At 42.5% G+C, this 25,203-nt stretch overlaps 1 protein-coding gene across 12 annotated transcripts in view; it reads left to right on the top strand.

Annotated features, from left to right (window-relative positions):
- ADD1 (adducin 1) overlaps window positions 1–23,713 on the top strand; it is a 126,527-nt gene extending 102,814 nt beyond the window's left edge. For 4 of the 12 annotated variants that reach the window (XM_045019511.1, XM_045019508.1, XM_045019510.1 and 1 more), the window contains 4 exons: window positions 7,664–7,820; window positions 9,404–9,790; window positions 10,652–10,747; window positions 21,109–23,713. In XM_045019511.1, coding sequence (XP_044875446.1) covers window positions 7,664–7,820; window positions 9,404–9,790; window positions 10,652–10,747; window positions 21,109–21,467 — 999 coding nt within the window. In that variant the 3' untranslated portion in view covers window positions 21,468–23,713. Of the gene's footprint in view, window positions 1–7,663; window positions 7,821–9,403; window positions 9,791–10,651; window positions 10,748–11,522; window positions 11,558–21,108 lie in introns of those variants that run through there. The other 8 variants (XM_045019512.1, XM_045019514.1, XM_045019513.1 and 5 more) reach the window with 3 other exon arrangements.
- The last annotated feature ends 1,490 nt before the right edge of the window (window positions 23,714–25,203 follow it).

The raw sequence follows: 25,203 nt of genomic DNA, 5'->3' as shown, positions 1-25,203 counted from the left end.
ATTATTCTTTTCAGATTTAAGGCTAGAAAATATAAACCCAAAAGCAAACACTTCAAAAGCCGTGTCTGTCCTTCACTTTTCTATCTTCTCTGCTCAGTTATCATAATTTCAGCAGAGGGGTTGGTGGTTTTAAATAAAGTCATCACAATATACAGTAATAACTTTTAGCAGTGAAATGCAAGATTTCATTTCAATTCTTATAAAGTGTTTGAATAATTGCAGTGCTCTTGTAATGAAAGTATTCACAAGTACTTTACAAGGATTTTAAAGGTAGCAGAGGCCAGAAGTATGAGCAAATGTATGTGATATGTTTTTAACAGTATATAATGTCAGGGCAAACTATCCAAATGAAGTGTTTTTTTCCCCTCTTATTGGTGTCATTAAAATCCTAGGTTACCAGTGAAATGATGTAAAATTAGCTATCTTGACACACAGAGTAGTAGTTACCTACCTATACATTATCTTTGTATAAAATGAGAATTGGGAATTTGGGACAGGAATATTTTGAAGAGTGAGGAATGATTGTATTGTAAAAAATGGCATTGATGGGTAAGCAAGTGATGCAGGTAGATTGTGCTGAAAATCCAAACACAAATTATATATTTTCCCTTCCATGTAAGATTTTTTCAGAGCAAAAAAAAAAACCTATAGGAAATATAATGCACAACCAATCTAACTTTTAAAAATCAATTGCATTGTTAGGATTTTATAGAGCACTAGAAATTCTTCTGTTGTCAGTGTCTTAGAAATTTGCACTCAAATAAAGTAATAGCAAGAAATTGCTATCTGAATAGGATTTTTAAAAAAATAAACATTCAGTTAACATTGGGATATACATGAATTAGTAACACATTCGTTTAAGAGAGAAAATTCCAGTGTTACATACAAAATATGTATATAATCATTTGAGTCCAGTCTTGCCTAGAGCTGCACTGATAAATTATCAATTTTGCCTCGTCAAATGCTTTAACGCTCTGAGAAATTCTGGCCATGTCGCATCACAAGATCCTTATGCATCAAAATTGTAATCACATTGTGAACCATATTAACTAAGTGTCTGCTGCAATCCTAACGAAATAGGGAATACTGACATTCTGTGATGTAATAAAATTAACAAGATATGGGCCATTTCCCTATTCTTGAAATGGAGTAGCTATTCATGTCTCTTCCTAAAAACTGCTCCATAGCTTTGCTTTTGCTGAGAAAGTTCTGTGTTCTGCCCTGTAAGTGGCTCCATTTCAGTGGTGATCTCTGGCTGTTAAACACCTTGAGACCTAGTCCTTTCAGATAAAAAGCACTATATAAGCACAAGATGTTAATGTGAATTATTAACTGCCTAAACTTTTAAATGAGTTGGTTATCTGTTAGCAAGACAAAGTGGATGAGGTAATATCTTTTATTGGGCCAACTTCTGTTGGTGAGAGAGACAAGCTTTCAAGCTATCAGTTATCTATTGTATTTCATGCATTTCATAAAGGGAGGAAAGATGCTCATATTAGATGCCAGTACTGTTCATGTTTACCCCTAAGATTAAGATGTGTTCTCAATTTACATTTATGAAAGCGAAATACAGCAGAAAGTTTACAAAGTGAGTTCTTTTTTACCAGAATTTCCATATAGGAAATGTATAGCATTATCCAGAGTTGGACATTTCTCTTGTTCACCTTCTGTGTGGGAGAAACTTACCCCTCATACTTCTCAAGGGTGGAAAGAAATTGCATTAATGGCTACCAGTCTCGCCCACTGCTCTTCTGTTGTTAAAATAGTAAAGAAAGCAGTCCTAATGCACAAGGCCAGTCACACGTAGAGTCAGACAACCTTCAGATAGTCTGTTATAGTTTAAAATAATATTAAAATCAGATAATGGTCCAAATGAAGGCAAAGGAACATCAGCTTCTTCTATATCATCATATTGAGAGAGCTCTTCCTTAAGGTCCTCTCTCATTATAGATGAAGACACAATAAATTCCTGGATTCCGAGTTGATGAATAATCTCAAAAATATTTTGTGCCATCTAATCTTTTTTAAACTATGTTATAGAAAACAAAGGTAAGTTGTTGGGGTTTTCTTTTGTTTTTGTTTTTTTAAATTGGGGATCACATATCTGGTTTAGTGAAAGAACCCTGACTTTCTTCTGAAACATCAAAAACTTAGTGATGAAATGGGGTGGACCCTTCTTCTTGAAAGTGCCGTTTATTAAAGTGTGTCCAGAATGAAGCAATTAGTAGCATATCTTCAGTAATTTCAACTCATTTGCAGTTTCTAATATGGCTACTATTATCAGTTTGGAAAGTCTGCTTCCTACTCTGAATTCAAGATAGTTTCATAGTTGCATGTTTTGAAGACCTCATGAAGATTTTTATAAATTCCTGCCTTTGCATTGCAACCATATCTTTGGTCCTGATAATGCAAGTCTCCACCAAATCTAATTATTTACCAAAAACTTAAATTTTTTGTTTTATAATAACCATAGTAATTCAAATCACATGTGTCTGAATGGACACACTTTGCACTATTCTTTTTTGGAGGAGGAAAGCAAAGTAACTCTTGATCGAGTCAGCAGTACTGTCCTATTTCCAGTGGCCGTTCTTTAATTGTGGTGCATTTCATGCTGGGATCATCCAGGTTTTTAAGGCAGCAGGAGGCTCTGGTGGAGATTTAGACCTTTGTGAAATTTCTGTTTTTAGTTTTTCTTCCAACTCCAATGAACAGCTTTAGTGCTTGATGGAACAGAGCATCAGGCCTCTTACAGGGATCTTCAGTCCCTTCCTATAGGCTCTTACCAAGAACACCTTTCCTGTCAGGTAAACGGAGTGAAATCACACACAAACCTCCAAATGGCAAGAGCTCCCTCTACAATTCACCCAGTCTATATCTGCCTCAAGGAACAAGCATTTCTTGAGGTCCATGTGATATCATCAGATCATGGAAGTTTAAAGATGTAAAAGCTCATCAAGTCCTTCATGGATCCTGCTGTTCTTCTCCCAGTCCATGTTGTTTATTTTTAGTGATGTCTCTAATGTTGATGTCTATCATGAGGCTTCCACTGGGAGACTGTTCTATGGCCTAATCCATTGGAATATTTCTTGATAAGCCTAATAAAATTTCCTTTCCTTAACTTTACCCCATCACTGCTAGTTATTTATCCCCTTCTACTACGGTATGCAATTCCTCTTTTCTTTGATTTTCCATCCTTTAGATGATTCACAGTCCCAGTCCCCTAAATTATTTATCCAACCCTTTTACTTTTGTCTTTCCTTACACAGGAAGTCAATCCTTTCAACCCCCTAATTACTTACGTTGCTCCTCTCTGAATTCCCTCCAGTTTTACATCTCTCTGATGTTGTCCAGACTGGTTGCAATATTCCAGGTGTGATTTCAGCAGAGCATGACTATCACCTTTCTGCTCTGTGACATAATGCCTTTGCTTATGCAGCCCAAAACCTCATATCATATTTCTTTTGTTTTCTGCTATAGCCTGTGATCTCTTTCAGCATTACTTCTCTCCAGGGGACAGATCTTCAGCTGCTGTCTATTGTTGTAGCTCCATTGAAGTCAAGGTGTTTCCCTTCAGACTGAATATCTGTGTATCAGATTATTTTCCCACAGAAATATTAACTTGCATTTTTTTAGGATGACAAATCTCTCTCCATTTCCTGCCCAAATTTCCAAGTCCCTTTGTGTTATTTCCCTGGCCTCACTGTTTTACTTGCTAGATGATGAGTGTCATGAACTTGATGTGCTTATCTTACCCTCTTTTCTCGGTAATGAATAAAGATGTCCTCCAAAATAAGACAAAACAAAATACTGATCCATTAGTCACCCCCCTCCTCCAAACTGAGTGCCTTGCTGTTTTTTGCTACCATTTGCTTACAGTATTTTAGTCAACTTTCAATTCATGTGACAGTGCTCATATCAAATCAGTGTGAATTACAAGTAAGGGTCAGATACACATAATCAAACTCTTCAGTGAAATCAACATGCATTACATCTGTTGCATTCCCTTTTGTCTGCTAATTTTGTAATCCTATAAAAAACCACAAGCTTTGCCTGGCATGATTTCCTACTTTGTAAGCCCACGCAGCTTATTGCTAATGGTTCAGTTATTCACTACATGTTTAGTTTGTAATCTTTTTATTAGACGAATCCAAAGTAGTTTTGGGCATTGATTGTTTTTCCCCCGCCCATCTTTTTTTAGTGAAGTTATAAGACTTGGGAGCTCCAAATCTGTTTTTAAAAAAAAATGATGTCATGGCTCGTATGAAATGCTATTAAATTGCCTTTTTTGTGGTGTTCTGTTGTAGCCTTTAGATGCCAAACTAGTGCAAATGATGTCAAACTACATCAAATTTGAGACCATCTGATGTTAAAGCAGCTGATACCTTGTGGGAAAACTTTAGAAAACATCATTTTTAGATAGCATAATTCTATGTATTTATTCTGCAACTGGGAAAAGGGTTGTTATTTTACTGGTGACGATAAGACAGCTTCTTAGTTTTTTGTTGGTTTTTTTTAAAGTTCATCTCCTGCTGTTTGTTCCCCACCAAAGGTTATAATCCTCTATCAAAGTCACTTCCAAATAAATCAGTTGTGATGCTTGTAAATAGAGGATTATGGGTTCAGATGAAGCCAGAGCTCATTAGTTTTTAAAAAGTAATACCTTGTTTTCATGCAAATATCTCTAGTCTTATATTACAAAGAGAGACACATAATTAGAAAGCTTTAAAATCTGTGTTTTTTTGAAATTTTAAGGGAAAATTACTGATTGTCCATTAAAACTCTGAAGCAACTTTTCTACATACTGTACTAGAAAATTAATATAGTCCCTGATCAGCAATGACAACATTAATTTCACTTGGTTTTATTTTTCACGTGGACATTTTTTCTCTAATATAAAGATACAAATTGAATTTTATGATGCTAGTCTTTCCTTTTTAATGGACTTTTCTACTTTCTCCATTTGGAGGGGAAAGGGCCAAGAATATTTCTATTAAAAGGTTTCCAGGGTTTTTTTAAGAATTAATTGTCTGCAGGAGGACTTGCCAAAATCTGTTAAGGCAGTTTGTGAAGGATTTCAGTGGGTATTTTTTTCATAGCAAGTGTTTCATTTGGGCCAGAGTGAGGGGGCTATGTATGCTTCTCCAGGATTTTCAGGAGTGAGTGCACACGAAGTATGAGACATTACATTGGGCCAGCATGCAGTTTAACTACTAAATTGAATTAGGAAAATCAGATTCTATTGATCATTGGGTAACTGGATGACCAGGAAAGAGGACAATTGATATGAACTCATCTCTAAACACTAGAATGTTTAGTTTCTAATAAGTTCCTGAAGGGTGTGCTTTCATTAATCTGAAAATAAAATATCTTTGATTTTAATCACTACAAATCTACATTAACACAAGGGAAAGGGCTCATTCAAATGGTTTTGAGGGCTTTTCACTTTAAGTGCCAGATGTCATCTTCCTTCCTGTTGCTACCCTTTGGTGATGAAGCTGTATTTCTGTGGCAAACTTACATTAATTCAAATGGGATTACATTTTGAAACAATTTCAGTTTAGTTTTAGTTCAGGACAACTTTCCTACATGTACCCTGGGCACCACCTTGCTGTTAATGTTGGCTGCTTGAGCTGGGTGAAGACTTTGACATTTAGCTACTCTGTGCCCCCTATGCAGGTGTCTGGAACTTTTCTGACGTGCTTTGACACCTGTATATCTGTGCTTCTCTATCTCTAGTGGCTCATCCACTACTGAAAGCTTCCTTCTGTCCCTTAACACAGTCTGGCTGAAGTCTTCTCCTCATCACCTCCTTCTGTCCAGAACAATATTTCCCTGTCTCATCTATGCCATCTTTTTTTAAATTTACAGCAGAAACCTTTTTTGCCTGTAGCTCTTAATTTCTCTCTGGTTCTTCTAATCATTTCTACACTTTACTTATATTTAGACTTTTGATTATTAATACAAATAACAATTCAACATGAAAAAAAGTTAAAGAAACTATCCAACATTTACAGCCAGTCAAACACTACACTTAATATCTTGCAGAATCTGATGACCTTCTCACATGGAATGCAGCTGTAATGTACCACTTCAGTGCTTTCTGGATCACTTGTGTACTCTTGTGAGGAATCTCTGATCATACGTAAGGCTTCTCGATTTATTCACAGTTAGTAAAAGTCATGGACAGGTCACAGGCAATAAACAAAAATTCATGGCTTGTGACCTGTCCATGACTTACACTAAAAATACCTGTGATTAAATCTTGGGAGGAGGTAAGGGGACCACTGCTGGGGAGGGTGGCATCTGTGGCCAGTGGCACCAGCTCTCAGAGGCCGCAGATTGCAGGCTGCTCCAGCTCGCCAGGGACTGCTGCCTGGGGCCGCGGACTATGGCTCCTCCGACCACCCGCCCGGAAACCGCTGCTTGGACCACCAGAGCAGCAACTGGTGTGGCTGTCCCGGGAGCCACCTGAGTGGCTGGTCCCAGAGCCAGCTGATTGGGTGGCTCTGGGGTCAGCCACACTGGCCCCTGCGGAGGTTGCGGAAAGTCACGGAATCCGTGACTTCCACGATCTCCGTGACGGACACGGAGCCCATATCATACAGAATCACTTAGGGCAAAGGCAGTTAATACATCACAAACCCTTAAGTAAAATCATCTTGAGGATCAGAGAATAATTTGTAGATATCTGTGCTGATGAGGGGTTCAGATCGGGCATCAGAGTAACTTTTAAACTAATGCTGTACATCAGACCAATTAACAGAGAAACTCTTAGACAGACAAATGACCTGAAAGGTCTGATCCATAACAGACAGCCCAGAGAAGCATCTTCCATCTCTAAGGCAATATGAAGCCATTAGCTTCAGTCCCCAGAAGGTGATAAGAAAACCTGCCATTAGTGGAGAGAGAGAGAGCCTCTTCCCTGTACATCAGCATGTTCTGTTCTTGTCCTTTGGACACAGAATATTAGCAGTGCTAAATATAATACTTCACTACATATAATGTTTTGGATCCAGTTTGTGTGAAAGACACTATCTGAAACAGGCATGGTAAAGTCTCTTTTTTTTTAACTCTATTATTAAGCGTTTTAATATAATAAACAGATAAACACTTAATCTTGTGTACATATAATATGTATAATAATCAATTTAACATCTGTTAGATAGTATATAACTGCTGGAAATTGCTTTTCCCCTGAGCATTGAGGGTTTATAAATATTGAACCTGATCCTGTGAGTGTTCTGTGTGATAATCCCAGGGATTTCTACTGGAGTTCTGCACGCAGAGCATTTACACAATCGGGTCACAATATTCTATGGAAATAAGGAAACTTGCTACTTTCCTGCCAGCAAATGTATTCTAATAAAGCCTGTTTGGCTGCTGCTATTTGATATGGTGCTCAATAGTGGATGTGCCCTGGTAAAAACAGTGATGTATGTAACCACTTACTCATGAGGGCTGTTTTTTCTTTAATGTAAAATATCCTGTAAATTAAAGATTTTAAAGATTCCAAAATTGGGACTGTTGCTTATTTAACCTACGAAAATATATTCGTGTTTTTTCAGATTAATTTTTAATCAAACTTTTATTTTGTTTTGGCTGCTTGTAGCCTCAGCCATTGTCAGAATTCTGTCACACGCATCTTAATTGTTTCTTTTGCCAGGGAGAACTGGTGACTGCATCGAAGGCAATAATTGAGAAGGAATATCAGCCACGAGTTATAGTGAGCACAGCAGGACCAAACCCCTTCAATAAACTCACTGATCGAGAACTGGAAGAGTATCGCAAAGAAGTGGAAAGGAAGCAGAAAGGTTCTGAAGGTTGGTTTGGTTTTAATCTGTAACCATGTACATCAAGACTATGGCCTATCTGATATGAGCATAGGACTGGGAACCAGGATCTTCTGCATTCTTAATCCTATCTCTGATAATGATTCCTTCTATGGGCGCAGGTCAGTTACTTAACCTCTTGTTTCAATTTTTACAGCTGTAAATTGGAGACAATATTTGCAAAACAATTTGGAGATAAAAACCGCCATTGAAATGCTAAGCAATATTAGGTCAAAGTCTTGGTTCTTAATCAAACAAAACTTCACTGGAGTCAAAAGGGAATTGTGATTAATTACCATCCACAGAATTTGGCCAGTTTTTGTTGTCACTTAAAGTTGCATATGGAAGCTTGAGACTTCGTTCAGACAGACCTTGTATTGAACTTGGTATACTACAGATTGTTCAGTATTGTTTCATTTTAATAGGATAGCCCAGTGAGTAAAAATCTGACATTGCTTTTAGGCAACAAGAGTGAAATTTTCTTACTCATTGTTGCAAGTTGTAGATCTGGTAAATGTTTTGAGCTGGGAAAATGCAGATAAAAAATTACCAGTTGGTGCTTTGAAAAGGAATCACAAGGTAAGAAGAGACATGATTAGGGCACATCTCAGAGTTCTCCCCAGGAACCACTAACCTATCAGAAAATGTAGTGAGAGCATCACGCTGCAATGAAGGAGAATTCACCATGGCATTTGAAGAATCTCTTCTATGTGATTATCATATTAAGTTTTACAGTGTAGCACCTATGATACATCCACTAAGCAGATGGTATTGTTTACACTGGAATATTGGTGGCACAGTTTTACCAGTCTTTACAAGAGTCTGGTCCAGTGGGTAGAGCACTGGACTGGGACTAAGGAGAGATATGGTTCTATTCCTGGCTTAGACTCTGCTGCATGACCTTGGGCAAGTCATGTCCCCTTTCTGTGCCTCTGATTCCCTGCTAAATCTTTGGCCGTCTTGTCTATTTAGATTATTAATCCTTTGGGGCATGTGTTTTCACAGCACCTAGCATATTGGGACCCCAGTCTCAGTTAGGGCCTCTAGGCAGCATAGGCACCGACTTCCCCTCTACTTGGGGGGTGCTAGACTCCCCCCTCCACCCAGGTCCCACTCCACCCCTTCCGCCAAGCCCCCGCCCCGCCTCTTTCCGCCCCTGAGCATGCCCCATCCCCACTCCTCCCCCTTCCTCCCAGATTTCGGGTGCATGCAGCGAAACACATGTTCACAGCGGCCAGAAGGTGCTGGGATGAAGGGGGAGGAGTGATCAGCGGGGCCGCTAGTAGGGAGAGGCGCTGGGTGGGAGCTTGGCTGCTGGCAGATGCTGAGCACCTGCTAATTTTTTCCGTGGGTGCTCCAGCCCTGGAGCACCCACAGATCGGCGCTTCAGCCCTGGAGCACCCAGGGATCGGTGCCTATGCTAGGCACTATTGTTATATATATTGTCTTTTTCATGTGTAATTTTCTCTGTACAGGGATTAAAGCATTTTGTGGGACTGAGGTGTTAACGTTACTGTGTCTATGTAATTGCATACCCCTTTATTTTCTCTGTAACATTGCTACATCCTACGTAGATAAGCTATCAAAATATGGAGAGACTGTGGTATTGAGACAGAAACCAGCTGGGAAGCCAAATGTTTTACTTAAAAGTCACAGCTACAGGGAGCAAAATTCTTCTGGGAAAAAACCTCTGGAGTTGCAAAGTAGGTCAAAAACCTTTCAAGGAGCAGTGAAAGAAGCAGATCTGACGACTTTGCAGACTCATGAAGGATCAACACTATCTAAATCTTTAGATAATTCTGAGTTCTCTGCTGCACAAGTTTCTTGTCAGACCATGCAGCAAATCATCACAAATCTTAATCAGGAGGAGCCAGATGAGCAGAGGTCTCCACACAAGGAATTTCACACAGCAGTCATCAAAGCATTAAGTTCCAATCCTGACCTTTTGGCTGAGGCCTCAGGTACTAATGAATATGGTACCACTGAGTTTTCAATCAAGGGGAAGCCATCTCTTGCTTAATCTGCGCTTTAGAGTCTCTGCTATCTCTGGACATCTTTCGTTGGCTTGGCTTATTACCTGTGGGGCTGATTTAATTTAATTGGTGGATTTTTCTCTTGTCTGGATGAACTGTGTAGAACAGTGCTCTGGTACTGAGGAAATGTCTGTTCTAAATATTAAGGTGGCTTTTTTGTTTTACATTAACATCTGCTCCTTTAATATCCAACTACTGTTGAAGCTGGAAGGGAGTGTGGGGGGATCCTTTTTAATTTGAAATAAAAATCTAAAACCACTGCAGAATCTGTTTAGAATAATTGCAGTTTATTGCATGTTACATTGTGATTATCTGTGCACCTTTTCATTCTTTGCTTTGAGTAATGTACATTTTGTTTACACCAAGGTTCTGCAAATAAACTCAAAGCAAGCAAAAGAACTTTGTGTAATTTTAGTTTTGGTGCCCTTCTTCCATATGGTTATTTTTTCCTTTGGCTCTTCCCCAGCAAATTCCCCTCTCTTTAGATCAGTGTTTTCCAATGCTTGGCTCCAAACTAGTGTTGTATAATCATTTCAGTCCATTTTACTGAGAAATGTTTTGAGTTGAAATAGTTGGATAACATAACTTCTGTGACAGCTAGGATCACAACAGTGTTGGTCTGCACCTTACCTTTGCTTGCTTTGGAATTATTTGGTATTCAGACAGAATTTTCATTCAGAAAAAAAATTTATTCAAACATTTTTGTGTGTAGCGGGATGTCTGTTTTCCTGCATCCCTAAAGAAGAATCTTGTATGCTGTTTTTAATTCCCATACTGATTCATCTATAGAAGCTTCAGAAGATGCCAGGCAACAGAAAGAAAAGAGTGCTCCTGATCATACTTCAGCCCGTACTCCTCCCAGCACACCAGTTAAGCTAGAAGAAGGTATGTTACATTGAGCTGGGGTGAGAAAGACTCCTGTAGCTGCACCTGTCTTGACTGAAGCATGAAAAAATAGGATTTAATGAAGTAAAGAGGAATTATTTTGGTTTTTATTTTTTTACAATCTGTAGAGCTGTGTAACTGAATGTAATAGTGATTATGTTCACAATAATAAAGAAATGTGCATTGTCAGTAGACAGATTATCACCATTTCAAAATTGCCTAGTCATCTTGTTGAGTTTCTGAATTGAATCGCCCCTTTGAGCACTCTGAGCAAGATGTGGCTGCTGTTTTGAAGTGAAATGTTGTTTCTAATGATGAAGCAGACCTTCTCTGAACTGAACATGAATAGATAGTTTGTCAAATCCTGCTCACTGGTTGCACATTTCTTAAACATTATTGTATTTGGATTACACCTCTGGGAATATTTTTCTCTCCCAGTTTAGATCTTAGTTTGATTTGTTAACGTGATGATGTAAAATTATCAGAAAAATGAGAAAAGGGCCAAGAAAATCCGTTATCCCTTTGGGGAAAAAAAGATAAAAGTAACAGTCTATCTGTTAAATAGGTGTAATCTAATTTCTGTTTTGTGTTTCCTTTACCTTGTTCATTGGGATATATCACTTGTCTGTTACGAAGTCTTCCACGCACTACTTCATCTCATTCTGTTTTCTATAAGAATGGCTCCAACCATTCTTTTAATTTAACACAATGGCTGTGATGAATGCATAGATTCTCTACTTGTGCTTTTTTCTTCTTGTGGCTGCGTTACAAACAGGAGATGGATATGCTAAAGAGTACCTGTTACCATAGTAAGTATCATCCCATACTCTGACCTGTTTCTGCTGCTTTCCCGGAGTTCTCTGGGCTTTGCTTCATTCTCTTGCATCTTTGTTGTTTACTGAGTTTTGTTTTCTGTTTGTGTTTTGTTTTTGTTTTTTAAAGGCATTTTTACAGTCAGTGACAGACACTAATTCCTTCCATTGTTGCTTTCTTGGAATTCTAGGTCAGTTACATAAACCTTACATTAAAGTGTGCTATACTGTTGAAAGGGACTGAAAGTGTCGTCATGGGTTCCATGTTCGTCTGTCTTTCAGTGACTCTGTACCCAGCTGCCTCAATTTATGAGTAATAAGCTGTTTGTCCAAAAGCCCTTGGTTCGTATTCCTCCTAGAACATGAAAATTGAACTGTGTTCTGCGTGGCTCTGATACCACCAGGATTCTAAGACTGGGACTTAGTCTGAAATTGTGTTGCCTGAGTTAGCTATGAATGAGCTCACTCTTTAAGCTGGGTTGGCCTTACAGGGCTAACAAAAGTAAACTTCATGTATATGTGTATTTCCCTAACCTAAGTAGCTGTGACTGAATGCGATGAGAGCTATGACTGACAGAGAGATCCACTGAGTGAAGGTGCCATTCTTCTTTGAGTGCTTGTTCATGTCCATTCCATATTAGGTGTGTCGGAAGTTTTTCCCTCAGCAGTATCCATAGAGGACCAGCTCTGGCACCCGCTGGGGTGGTGCCGCATGGCACGGTATCAGTTCTTTCTTGCCGCCAGTGATGGTGCTGGAATATCTGCTGCTTTGGCTAGGTTTTCTGTTCTTGTGAATGTTGAAAAACCTGTAATATAGTTGTATATAGTTAGTAGTTTCTTAGTTACCCTTAGTAGTAGTTCTTAACTTTTCATTAGTCCCAAACAGGACTCAGCCGGGGGACAGGGCATGTCCTGGTCCCCAGGCTTTAAGCCCTGCGATGGCTGCAAACGGTCTATGCCCGTCAGCGATCCACATACCAGCTGCCTAAGGTGCTTAGGCAAAGGGCACATGAGTGCCATATCTGCAAGTTCTTTAAATCTAGGACGAAGGAGTGCGATATCTGTCTGAAAGCGCTTCTAATGGAGTCGGCACTCACTCTGGAACCAAAGCAGTGGTCTGACTGCGCACCAAGCACCATGGCCTCCATGCGCAGTGCTCCGCCGACGCCATCCACGAGCCGGCACCGGTCTCCCTCCATGGCTCTGGTCATGAAGCCGAAAAAGACTGGGAGGGAAATAAGGGAAAGGAGGGGGCGGGGGCAAGCCACGACCCATGCCGGGCAGCTCAATACCCCGTTCAGGAAGTCGGGCCCCAGCTCAAGTCAAGCGGTGCAGCCTATCCCATGCTTTGCCTGCGACCATGGATAGCAGTGCAGGCCCTAGCCAGCTTCAGGTGCCATCGGCAGACGAAGCTCTTCGAGCAGCTCAAGAGATCCTGATGCTCCTGGTGCCACCTATACCAGCTCCCACGGTACCCTGGTCTCGAGGAAAACCCTGTGTCCCCACCTCAGTGGCATCATTCCCCATTGAGCGGGACGTCCCACCAGCTTCGCCCACCCACAGCTTTCACGCCTCAGGACGAGAGAGGCAGGCTCAGCGGAGCCCTCTTTGGTCCCCACACCGGGGGCACCGATTGAGGGACTCAAGACGTACCTCACCGGTAGATTGGCGCAGACCCTCTGAGGCACGAGCCACCTGGCAAGAACTCCAGAACCAGCCCCTACCATCTCCCAGGGCCTGGGACGGATCAGAGACTGCCAATTGCTTGGCCATCATCTCCTGTCTCGATGAAGGAGGTCACCCTACTCAGGACGATCCTCCCGGCAACCGGCCCTTAGTAGCTCCTGGTCCTGTTCAACATACCGGTCAAGTAGCATGAGGCGTGGATTGCTGGGTATCGAACGCCAATCCACCAAACGCCATCAGTTCCCAAGAGCCTGACCGAGACAGTCTCGCTTGGACAGGTTGGCTTCGGGACGCAGCAACCGGCACCGGTTGGACAAGAGCCACTGCTCAGCCCGATCCTGGTCGCCCCATACCAACCACTCCGCTGGTAGTGCTGGCTTGGAGCGAGGTTCCCTGCCGGCGGGACAAGCCCATGTACCGGCGGTGCTGTTTACATTATCAGCACTGAAACCTGTTCCATGGCCCCAAGTGCAGTGGCTGGCGCCCTGGTATCTGTGGAACCCTTGGGGGTTCACCCAACCTTCCCAGGCTGCCTGATCAGTGTCAGGAGCCTCGGAGAGGCCAGCAGCCTCGATATCCCATCCCCTTTGGTACTTGAGACTTTGGGGGGTAAGACCCCACAGATCCAGGAGGATCCAGGGGAGCAAGCTGCTGGACCACCAATGGACATGGAGGTTCCCGTGGCAGCCTCGTCTGGCGACGATGATGCTGTTATCACGGGCTCCCTCACTCAGTTCCTTAGGATGATGCCAAGGCGCACCAGGAACTTTTGAAAAGGGCCACTTCTAACCTGGGGCTTCAGGCAGAAGAATTGGAAGAGCCCTCAGACTGTCTGTCTGATGTCCTCTGCTCCTCGGCTCCTGCCAGGGTGGCTCTACCCCTTTATGAAGGGGTTTCCAAAATCACAAATGACCTGTGGCAGACACCCTCTTCCCTGGCCCTTATCTCTAAAAGGGCTGAACGCAAGTACTTTGTGCCGACCAGAGGGCACGAGTATTTATACTCCCACCCAGCCTCTAATTCACTTGTGGTTGAGGCGGTTAACCACAAGGAGAAGCAACGACTTCAGCTGAGAGTGACCAATCACCAAGCCTTCCTTGGCCGATATGTGGCAAGCCGTGGCCAAGTTCAAAGGGTTGCTCCCCAACTTCCAAGAAGGAGTTCTGAGCTATCCTCGATAAGGGCATGACTGCGGCCAGGGTGAACCTCCAGGCGGCGTCAGATGCTACTGCCCACACCATGACTTCCGCTGTCTCCATGCGACGAGTCTCTTGGCTGCTCCTCTCTGAGTTGTCCACCAAGGCCCAGCAGTCATTGCAGGAGCTGCCCTTTGACAGCGGGGCCCTATTTGCAGAGAAGACAGACAGCAAGTTGCATGGCCACAAAGACTCCTGCACTGTACGGGGAGACTTTGACAAACCAGTAAAGTGCCTAAAACCACTATGGCTTATTGTTAAAGGCAGCCTAGTAAGCAAGCTGTAAATTGGCCAGTCAGCAATCTCAGCTTGACCAGGGCAGGAGGGGAGGGGGGTTTGGGTGCCACAGAAAAGGGCAGCTTGACCCCCGCATCCTTCCTGATAAGAATTGTGTTGAAGTTGCTGATGCATGCATTTTAAAAGAGCGGGAGGTACGCTCAGGAATGTCTATTGTGGTCTCGAGGTTGCAAACCTTGGAAAGACCCACACCTGGTTAATCAATAATCAGAAGGAACCTCTTGCTGGATTGTTGAACTTGCTTACTTAACAAGGTTTCTTTAAGGGACATGTCATTTTATTACTAATGTATAAATAAGGGGAAAAAGCTTGAGATAGTTGGACTTGTTTGGGGACTCTTTTGGACTCTTTGGACCCTCCCTCTGGATACATCTTGCGGTTCCCACTGGCAGACGGAAGATTTGGCCACCGGAAGCCTGCCGCTGTGTCACTCGAAAGCCACACAGCTTTGGTAATTATCAAGGGTTGGGGGTGTTTTACTAATCTTGTTGCGGACGTGTGTAAGTGCTTGAGACTAGTAAAATTTAGCTTTACGTGAAAGCACTCTTGTGTTGTCCTGTTTGCCAGCCATCTATCGGTCGGACGGCCGTGTCTCCCTTGATTTATTTCCTGACACCACCTCGCACAGAGTAAAAGTTACCAAGAGCTTTGGGTTGAAAGAACCCCGGGTAACAGGACCACCACCCTGAAAATCCTGGGTCTCTACGTCCCAGCCCCGTCACATAAGCGGTTCAAACTGCAGCAGCCTCAGGACCAGGGGAGCCAGCCTCAGCAAGATCAGCCCCATAAACGAGCCAAGGGTTACAATCACTGTCCGAGCCACCCACCTCCACCCTCAGCCCAGTCGGGCTTGACCCATAATAAGCAGGGGGACAAATGGTCATTTTGAGGGTGCGCCTGAGGGTGACCTACCAGACTACTCCCCGGATCCCTCTTTCCCAGTATTCTCTGACTGCCTTTCCCCTTTCCTCCCGGCATGAACTGCTATAACTTCCAACCGCTGTGTTCTCAGCACAGTGGAACAGGGTTATCCCCTCCAGTTCCTTTCTACCCCCCTTCCCACCCGCCTTCCCTGTTCCTCTTCAGGGACTCCTCTCACAAGAGTCTCCTTATGCAGGAGGTAGAGGTTACTACCGCTGGGTGTGGTGGATGAGGTTCCTCTCGAGTACAGGAACAAGGGGTTCTGTTCCCAATACTTTTAAATCCCAAAAGCCAAGGGTGGTCTACGGCCCATCCTGGACCTGTGAGACCTCAACAAGTATCTACAGAAGCTAAAGTTCCACATGGTCTCTCTGGCTTCTACTATCTCCTCCCTGGATCCGGGAGACTGATATGCTGCCCTCAACTTGAAGGACGCATACTTCTACATCGCAGTCTTTCGAGGGCACGGACACTTCCTCCGGTTTACGGTGGGGCTCCACCACTACCAGTTTACAGTCCTCCCATTCAGCCTGGCGGCAGGGTGTTTACCAAGTGCATGTCAGTAGTAGTGGCTTACCTCAGGCACCAGTGTATCCAGATCTACCCATACCTTGATGACTGGCTCGTCAAGGGCAGCTCCAGATCTCAAGTCCAAAGGGATGTTGCGGTGCTTCAAGCCACGTGCCACTCTCTGGGCCTACTGGTGAATGATGAAAAGTCAACGTTAGTGCCAGTGCAGAGGATAGAGTTCATTGGAGCGATCCTCGAATCTGCCTGCGCCAGAGCGTTCCTGCCACTGGAAAGGTTCAGCACGATGGCAAACCTCATCGTAGAAGTCTCAGCGTTCCCTCTGACTACAGCCAGCCTATGCCTTCACCTGCTGGGCCACATGGCAGCATGCACTTACATGGTCTGCCATGCCAGGCTCCAGATGCGGCCCCTGCAACAAAGGCTGGGGAGGGTCTATTCCCAGTCCCGAGACCCCCTGAAGAAGATCATTACCATTCCCCAGGCGATACTTACCTCGCTGAGATGGTGGACAGTCCTGGAAAAGGTTCTGTTCGACAACCCCCCTCACTCAAGTTGGTGTTGGACACCTCGGACCTCGGTGGGGGGACACATCTCAGCAACCTCCAGACCCGGGGGATGTGGTCCTCAGAGGAGGCACGGTTACCTATAAACATCAAAGATCTCCGATCAGCCCGGCTGGTGTGCGGAGTCTTCTTGCCCCACCTGACGGACAACACAGCCTCGATGTTCTACATCAACAGGCAAGGGGGAGCCTGCTCATCGGCTCTGTCAAGTCTGTGGGAGTTCTGCATCAGCCACAAAATCCACCTGGAAGCTTGTCACCTTCCCAGCGTTAGGAATACACTGGCAGACCAGCTCAGCAGGAACTTCTCCTCTCACCATGAGTGGTCGCTCCATACAGAGGTAGCCTGCATGATCTTCCGAAGGTGGGGAACTCCCCAAGTGGGAGATAGAACAGGAAATGCAGGGCCGCTCATCAGCCGGACCCTGGCAAAGATCGAGACCAGGCGCAGGTTATGATCACATCAGCGTGGCCTCACCAGCACTGGTTCGGCATGCTCATGAGCCTGTCAACGGCCCCTTCCTAGCCCTTGCCCAACCGACTGGACCTGCTGTTGCAGGACCATGGTTGGCTCTTACACCCCAACCTTGGGTTCCTCCACCTCTCGGCGTGGATGCTCTGTGGCTGAACCTGGAGGAGTGGACCTGTTCGGAAGGAGTCCAACAGGTCCTCCTGGAAAGTAGGAAGCCCTCAACTAGACTGACTTGCCTGGCCAAGTGGACGAGGTTTTCCCGCTGGGTGTCCGAGCGGGGCATCTCTCCCTCACATTCTTCCATACAGGCTGTCCTGGTCTGCCCCCTCCCATTTGAGGAACCAGAGCCTGGCACACTCTCTTCCATTAGAGTGCATCTTGCGGCAATCTCTGCGTTTCACCTGCCGATCCAAGGACAGACAGTATTCTCCCATTACATGATGATCAGATTCTTGAGAGGGCTGGAGAGATTCGTCCTGCAGTGGGATGTTAACTTGGTCCTCTCTAGGCTCACTGGTCTGCCCTTTGAGCCGCTTATCTCCTGCTCCCTTTCCCATCTATCATGGAAGGTTGCATTCCTGGTGGCGGTGACGTCGGCAAGATGGGTCTCCGAAATTAAAGCCTTGACCTCAGAACCACCGTAGATGGTCTTCTACAAAGACAAGGTTCAATTGTGGCCCCACCCAGCCTTCCTGCCAAAGGTGGTCTCCACCTTCCATATGAACCAGGACATCTTCCTCCCGGTGTTTCGTCCCAAACTGCACAAGACCAGTGAAGAGAGGCATCTTCACATCCTGGACATCCAGAGGGCCTTGGCTTTTTACTTAGAATGTACCAAGCCTTTCCGTAAATCCACTCGACTCTTCATTGCTACAGCGGATAGAATGAAGGGTCATCTGGTGTCCTCGCAGAGGATTTCCAATTGGATCACCTCGTGCATAAGGACCTGTTACAACCTGGCAGGGGTTATGCCACTGCTGCCGATTGTCAGAGCCCACTCAATGAGAGCTCAGGCGTATTTGGCGGCCTTCCTGGCACACATCCCTATCCAGGACATCTGTAGAGCCGCAACGTGGTCCTCGGTCCACACGTTTACTGCTCATTACGCCATCACTCAGCAGGCCAGAGACGACGTTGGATTCGGCAGAGCTGTGCTGCAATCTACATGTCCGTGAACTCCTACCCACCTCCAGGTATACTGCTTTGGAGTCACCTAATATGGAATGGACATGAGCAAGCACTCGAAGAACAAAAGACAGTTACCTGTTCCGTAACTGGGGTTCTTCGAGATGTGTTGCTCATGTCCATACCATGGCCTGCCCTCCTTCCCCACTGTTGGGTTTCCGGCAAGAAGGAACTGAGGGCGAGGGGAGCCAGCGGCGCCCCTTATACTGCGCCATGCTGGTGCAACTCCAGGGAGCGCCAGAGCCAGTCCCCTACTTATACAGCTGAGGGAAAAACTTCCGGCACCGGTGCATATGACGAGCACACACACCTACTATGGAAGAGAAATGAGCAACACATCTCAAAGAACACCAGTTATGGAAAAGGTAACGGTCTTCTTTATGTAGTCAGTTTTCTGACTACAACCGTACATAAAGAATATAATTTTGAAAAGTGTATTTCCATTGTGATAAAACTCTAGCCATCTGTGAGTGTATGAAAAACACCACTTTACCTCCATTAAGGCCAAAGCTGCAGACAGAAGTTTTAATGGTATTACTGCAGCACAGTGTGCACTTAGTATGTGTTTGTGCTATTAGTTCTAGAATATATCTTTAAATTTCTAAGTATCGTCATGTTGTTGTCTCTGAAATTGTTTTTGTTAGAAGATATAATTTGGAAAACCGCACTGATGGATGTACTAAAATCACTGAGCGAAATAACAAATCTCATACACGTTGTGTGGTGTTCTCCTTTATCTGATGTAGAATTTGAGGATTTCTCTATTCTGATTAAAAACTTGCCCATCCTTAAGCTAAATTCAGGGATCCATGTTTCATTCGAGTGTACAGTGATTCCATCTCACTAAATGCTGTAGTGACAATTTCAGAGGCTGGGTGGGATAACTGTCATGGACAGACAAGTTAAAATTATTTTTATATAGCTGTAATGCTTCGTAGAGTGGCAAAGTCTGTTTAAATGCCAGTAGCTTCCTATGCTTTTATTTCAGGAGTAATCCAAACTATTGATGGTCCTTCCTTTTATTTAAAAAAAATTAAAATAAAATAGTCTAACTACATGAAAACCAGGTGCGGTACGTGTACTAAGAAATTAGTCTGATTAATGCCTTCCACTTTAATTCCTGAAGAAAGAAAAATCATGACTAGAAAGGTGGTAATGATGAAAAGAGCAGTGCTGGTGATAGACTGTAAATGAATTGCTGTATAATGGTCATAAAGGGTTAATCAGACTAACGCCTCGTGAGGCAGCTCATAACATACATAATGGCTTTCTCCTTTACCCTGCTTTAAATCCTGTCTGCATCATAACACAATTTCAGACTTCTAACCATTCTGAGCATTTGGCTTGATACCGAGTATTTAGTGGTTATTGTGGGTCTAACATAACAGAAGTTCACACTATTCCAGGCAAACACATACCACACATTCACAGAACAGTGTCTTCTAAGACACAGCGTGAGGAATTTTCAGTACAATCCTGCAGGAATAAAGGACACAATTTCATTAGAGACACTCTCATACTTTCTGTAGACTGTTGTAATCACCTCTCAAAGCCTTGAACATAAAACTAATGCTCTGACCCAAACTGTTCTCGTGACTGCAGCAGATCTTTAATTTTTGAATTTTTAAAATGAAAATTGTTGCCCCTATTTTTCTTGCAGCTCGCAAACCTCTCTGGCCCAGCTTTCATCCACTTTCCTCTTTATGCTCTACTGTCATGGGTGGAGTTGACACAGCTAGCTGGCCACTTATGAATTTGTGCTTTCCATGCAGGCAGGAAACAAGTGCAGTGAGTTCTAAGGAAGTGCTCAGTGCAGACAGGATTGCTTTACAATAACCTGGTATATTTAAAAGGAGAGTGTCACTAAATCTCACCGATGCCTGTGAGGTCCACTGTAGATTAGTGAGTAATGTGCTAGCAAGGCCTATGTACCACTTTAGCCCCATTTAAGCTATGGCTCATGCTTTGCACAGGGATGAAGTCACACTAAGGGAGCCCATGTGATATAAAAGGCTGCATCACAAAACATGCTTAGCTAATGAAATTTGACAGGCTATATTGATTTTATTTATAAGACCTCATAATGCACTAATAAATCTGGTCAAGATAATGAAACCATCACAATAGCAGACCTCACTATGAAGCTGTCTCTTGTTAAATCTTCTCTGAGACGCTCCATGGAAATACTGGGATTATTATAAGGCTTGGCAAAATAAGAATTAGTGAGATTCTCATACATCAAGCCATAGGTCTGATGTTTGTGTAATTTGCTCCATCCCAACAAATTAAAACATTTTAAAAATTGGGAGCCTAATGACAATCTCATTAATGCCAGTGAAAATTGTAGGTTTAATTCCCTGCTCACTGTGCTAAAAATCCTCAGCATCATTTTCAAATGTAGTTACATTACTATGTTTTATTTATAAAGCCTTGATATTTACTCTCTTGGCACTTTAGACCATTATGGTTGGATTCAACTTTATCTGCTGCCTGGCAGGAAATTGAAAATAATGTTTTGAACATTCCACCTACATCTCTGTGCCCAAAGATAAAGTAGAATAGACAGATTCCAAAAGCATTACGTAAGTTAAATGAGTTAGATTTTCACACAGAGCACTCGCTATACAGTAGCTTCACCTTAATGTATTTTAGAGACCAGCACACTTTAACTAAGTATTTCATATCAATCCATCCATTAGAGACACTGCAGGACCAGACTTACAAAGATGACAGTGATGCTGCAACTTTCAAGCAAACCCTCCCAGACCTCACCCCTGATGAGCCTTCAGAAGCACTCGGCTTGCCAACCTTCGGAAAGGAGGAGGAGGAAGGTAGGTGCAGCGAAGATCTGACCAAAAGTCAGACTGAGTCACCTGCTACAGAAAATCAAGAGCCCCAGTCCCAACCTGCTGAAGAGGCAACAACGCCAACAGCTGAGGAGGGGACAGCAGCTGATCCAGGTAGTGATGAATCTCCAGGAAAATCCCCATCCAAAAAGAAAAAGAAGTTCCGCACTCCTTCCTTCCTGAAGAAGAACAAAAAGAAGAGTGACTCCTGAAGGCCCAATGCGCTGCAGAAACACTGTTGTATTTTAAAATCTAAATTCATTAACCACTAGAATGTACCGGATTGTACTGAGTGTTTTGTTGTCTTATGTAAAGGAATGCAACAAATAAACCAACCAACCCCTCAAGTTATAGCTTGATTGTTTAAGGTTATAACAAGAAATTAACGTGCAGAAAGGTGCTAAACCTCTGTTCTCAGCAGCAAACCACAAATTTGATCCTTAATTTGTAAACCAAGTTAAATGGCTTCCATGTGGAAGACATTGAACCACTGTTTTTAATTTAAAGCCCACACTGCTTTATGTATGAACACAAGTATTTTTGACCAGGCCACGTTCACAGTGCAGTATCTGCTCACTCCAGAATGTGCTCTTTCCAATGTTGTATTCACCAGTCACAAGTGGATTCTTTTTTAAATATTGCGTTTTAGAGAGGGTGCTTCTTTGTTTGCATTTTAGAGGGGGCACATTCTTGAACTGAGCTGTATGCTTCTGCAATCTGTGATTACAGATCATGTTATAGTAAGGCTTTGAGACTATCCATACCTTATGCCTCCTGTCTTCTCCCTGCCACCTCCAGCCCCCAATAACAACAACAATAAAAGCTGCCTTTAACCCATATTCTGTTTTGTGATATAGCTGGAACTTGAACTTAACCTTGTGATGTCTAACAGGACTGAACTGGTGATGGTGTTTCCTGCTGATACTGTGCATTCAGCTTTTCTAATAAATGCAATATTGTGAAAACTGTCCTCCCCAACCAAAATCAGAGACCATCAGAAATCACTTGCATAGCAGTTTGGTCTTTAGATACAGGTTGAAAACAATTGTATGTTAGACTTTTGGGACACTTTTAATTGGTGATCTAGAGCATGGAGAGTTTTGGATTGGGTCTTCAGTGCGCACATTTCATTGTTTTGATAAAACTTCCCTGGGTGCAGATGCAAATCTGTTACATATAAGCCACATTTGCAGGCTGGTATCTTCACTCCCTCCCCTAATAAAAATGTAAACACATTACACTGAACACTTAACATATGTTTTTATATTAACTCTTTTTCTTTTCACTTACTGTAGCTCGTGTTTCTTGCTTTGTGTTGCCAGCAGTAGTTAAGTCAGGAACAGAAATCCCTCCCAGAGTCCTTAGAGGTACATTTACTACCGGTTTTCCATAAGCATTTAGCACGTAGCAAAGTCAGGAAAATCACTTTCGCCTTTTATTTGCCATCCTCTTCTAGTTACGATCATGATTCTCTTTCTTTATTGAGCACACACAGAGATCCACCTTCAAATTATCTTTTTGAAAGCCAAAACATCTTCTTTTGTTACCAAAGTGAACTTTCCAGAAACCTTAATGAATTCACCCCAGCTATAAACCGAGATGCTCCAAATGTGAGTGTTCAAAATGACACATTTCTATTTGTAACAGCAGAAAACATTCAAAGATTTCTCCGTGGGGGGAAAAAATTGGCTTACATGCAATGACTATAACTAAAATGAAGTTCAGTAATGGATGTATCATATGAGATTACATAAAATACCTGTTTTATAGTGAGAAAAATAGCAGACAGTGAATCCCTTGCGATTGGTGCAGTGTGAAAGCATTGAGCAGTAGAACAGATTCAGCTATAGTGCAAAAATAAAGCCTATATTAGGCCTCAGATGCGTTGAAAACTTGGACCAAATTCAAGTGGTAAAAGGAAAACAAATTTACAAGATATGACAATAGCACTGTTGGGTGAGGAGGAAAAGGTTTAGTGGCAGTAATTAACACACCAGAAATCTGACTTCTCTTTTGGAACACATAGAGGTAGGGTGGAATTAGATGCAACAGCAAATCACTGCTTAAGAGTGACACCTAAACAATGATGTCTAGTAAGGACTGCATGGCGCTAATGGCTTTGAGCTTATATTCTAACCTATGTCCTCTGTATACTAGGGAGCATTCAGTACTTATCTTACTTTGCTAAATTGTGTTTTATTGCCAGGGTCATAATTACGTTACTAAGCCATTGCTACATGTTTCAGTTAATAATGGAGTCCTCCCTTTTATCTTTGACCACATATGCAATGATTTTGATTCTAATTTTGTAGTTTGTTCTTTCAATTCTTTGTATTACACTATGAAATCTAGCTGTGTACGGTATGGTTACACACGGGGGGGGGGAAACAGTCATGTATTTTTCTTTCTTTGTTGTATCATTAAGTTTTACTCACAAATAAAATTCTTCTTTAAAAGAGTAAGGTTTTTTCCTCTGTTTTGAAAGCTGTTGTACAGATTTAGTTTCCAGAATCTCTTAGGGAATAGTGCCAAAACCATTTTAATTGAATGGGTAAAAAAAATTTCTTGAGAAAAGTACCTAGGATTTTGTTTATAGTAAACTGGTTGGTTGCTGTTAAAGTTCCAGACCCGACTGTGATGTCTAATGTTCTGGCCAGAGACCCTGAATGGGGTATGTAACAGTAAGCAGCGGAGACAGGCATTAAAAGGGATCAGTGTCTGAACTTTAATTAAGGGAACATGTAGACAGAATACAAAAAGCTGCCTTCATGTTGCAGTCAGTGTCCTTCTGGAGGATTTGCTGTAGCTGAGAGAGCAACAGGAGGATCACTAGTCACTTCCAGGTTGACATAATTCTGCCTTCTCTAACAACCTACTAGATTAACCTTGTTCATTAAACTGTCGTCCTTAAGGTGATAAAGCTAGTGTGGAATATGTGCTCAGGTGAAAAAGCTAAGAATTCTAATTTGAAGTCTAATTCATTAAACGGGATCACTGTTTGGTTCATTCTTTATATTAAGTTCACGCTCAGGCTATATGCAGTAGTTTAGAGGTTTGAAATCTCTGAACAAATGCCACATAGTTTGCTGAAATACCATGGGGAGGGCACAGCTGCTTTTCACTCTTGTAAATTTACATTTTCTATTTTCTGAGTAGATTCACAAGCAACATAATATCCTCATATCCTTTAGAATTTGTTTATTTCCAAGGCAGGGGGAAAATGCTCTGCCTTTATCAATCATTCGTTAGGCTTTACCTGGAATACTATTTTAGTGAAAGTCACTAATTCTGTCTTGTATTCCTAGAGCCTTGGTTAAAAATACAATTTTGGGACAAACGAGAAGCTGCAGAAACTTTTTTCCGTGGCTGTTTTAAAAAAAAAAAAAAAGAATAAAACCTGCATAATAGGAAATGATAAAAAAGCTCAAATTGAGACATTTAATAAAAGTGAGTCTTAAAACACTTATATGAACTCTCTGGATTACTTTGGTTTCCTGGATTACATAAGAGTGTAAAACCTACCAAAAGATTCATTTTGGTACCTGGAGTTCTGTTCCTTGAGCAAGTGCAATGTGTTTGAGGCCTTTATTATATAGGTTTGGGTTCACATATTATTCATTTACAGGTTCAAGTTTTATGTCTCCAATAGTACCATGTCAGGCTATGATCTTGTCAGAAGTCAAGCTAAGCACTGTCAGGCCTTGGATGGGAGAGAGTTGAGGAAAACTCAAGTGTGTTAGGTTGTAGTGTAGGTGGCACTCTTTCCTCTGAAACTGTATTGAACCAGTGCTCTGCTACGGGGCAGTGTGTTTCTGAAGATACTCTTATTAAAGAAAGACTGGCCTTCACTGCTTATGGTAGTCAAAATTTCCATAACACTTCTAATGAGTAGGGATGTTGGTTCTGCTATGTTACCCAAGTGAGAATTTGGGTAAAAATCTACATCTT

This window comes from Mauremys mutica, chromosome 5 (assembly GCF_020497125.1).
Source record: "Mauremys mutica isolate MM-2020 ecotype Southern chromosome 5, ASM2049712v1, whole genome shotgun sequence".
In the NCBI taxonomy this organism is placed as follows: domain Eukaryota; kingdom Metazoa; phylum Chordata; order Testudines; family Geoemydidae; genus Mauremys; species Mauremys mutica.
The sequence above is the reverse complement of the archived record's forward strand: the minus strand, read 5'-3'. Positions and strand labels throughout refer to the sequence as shown.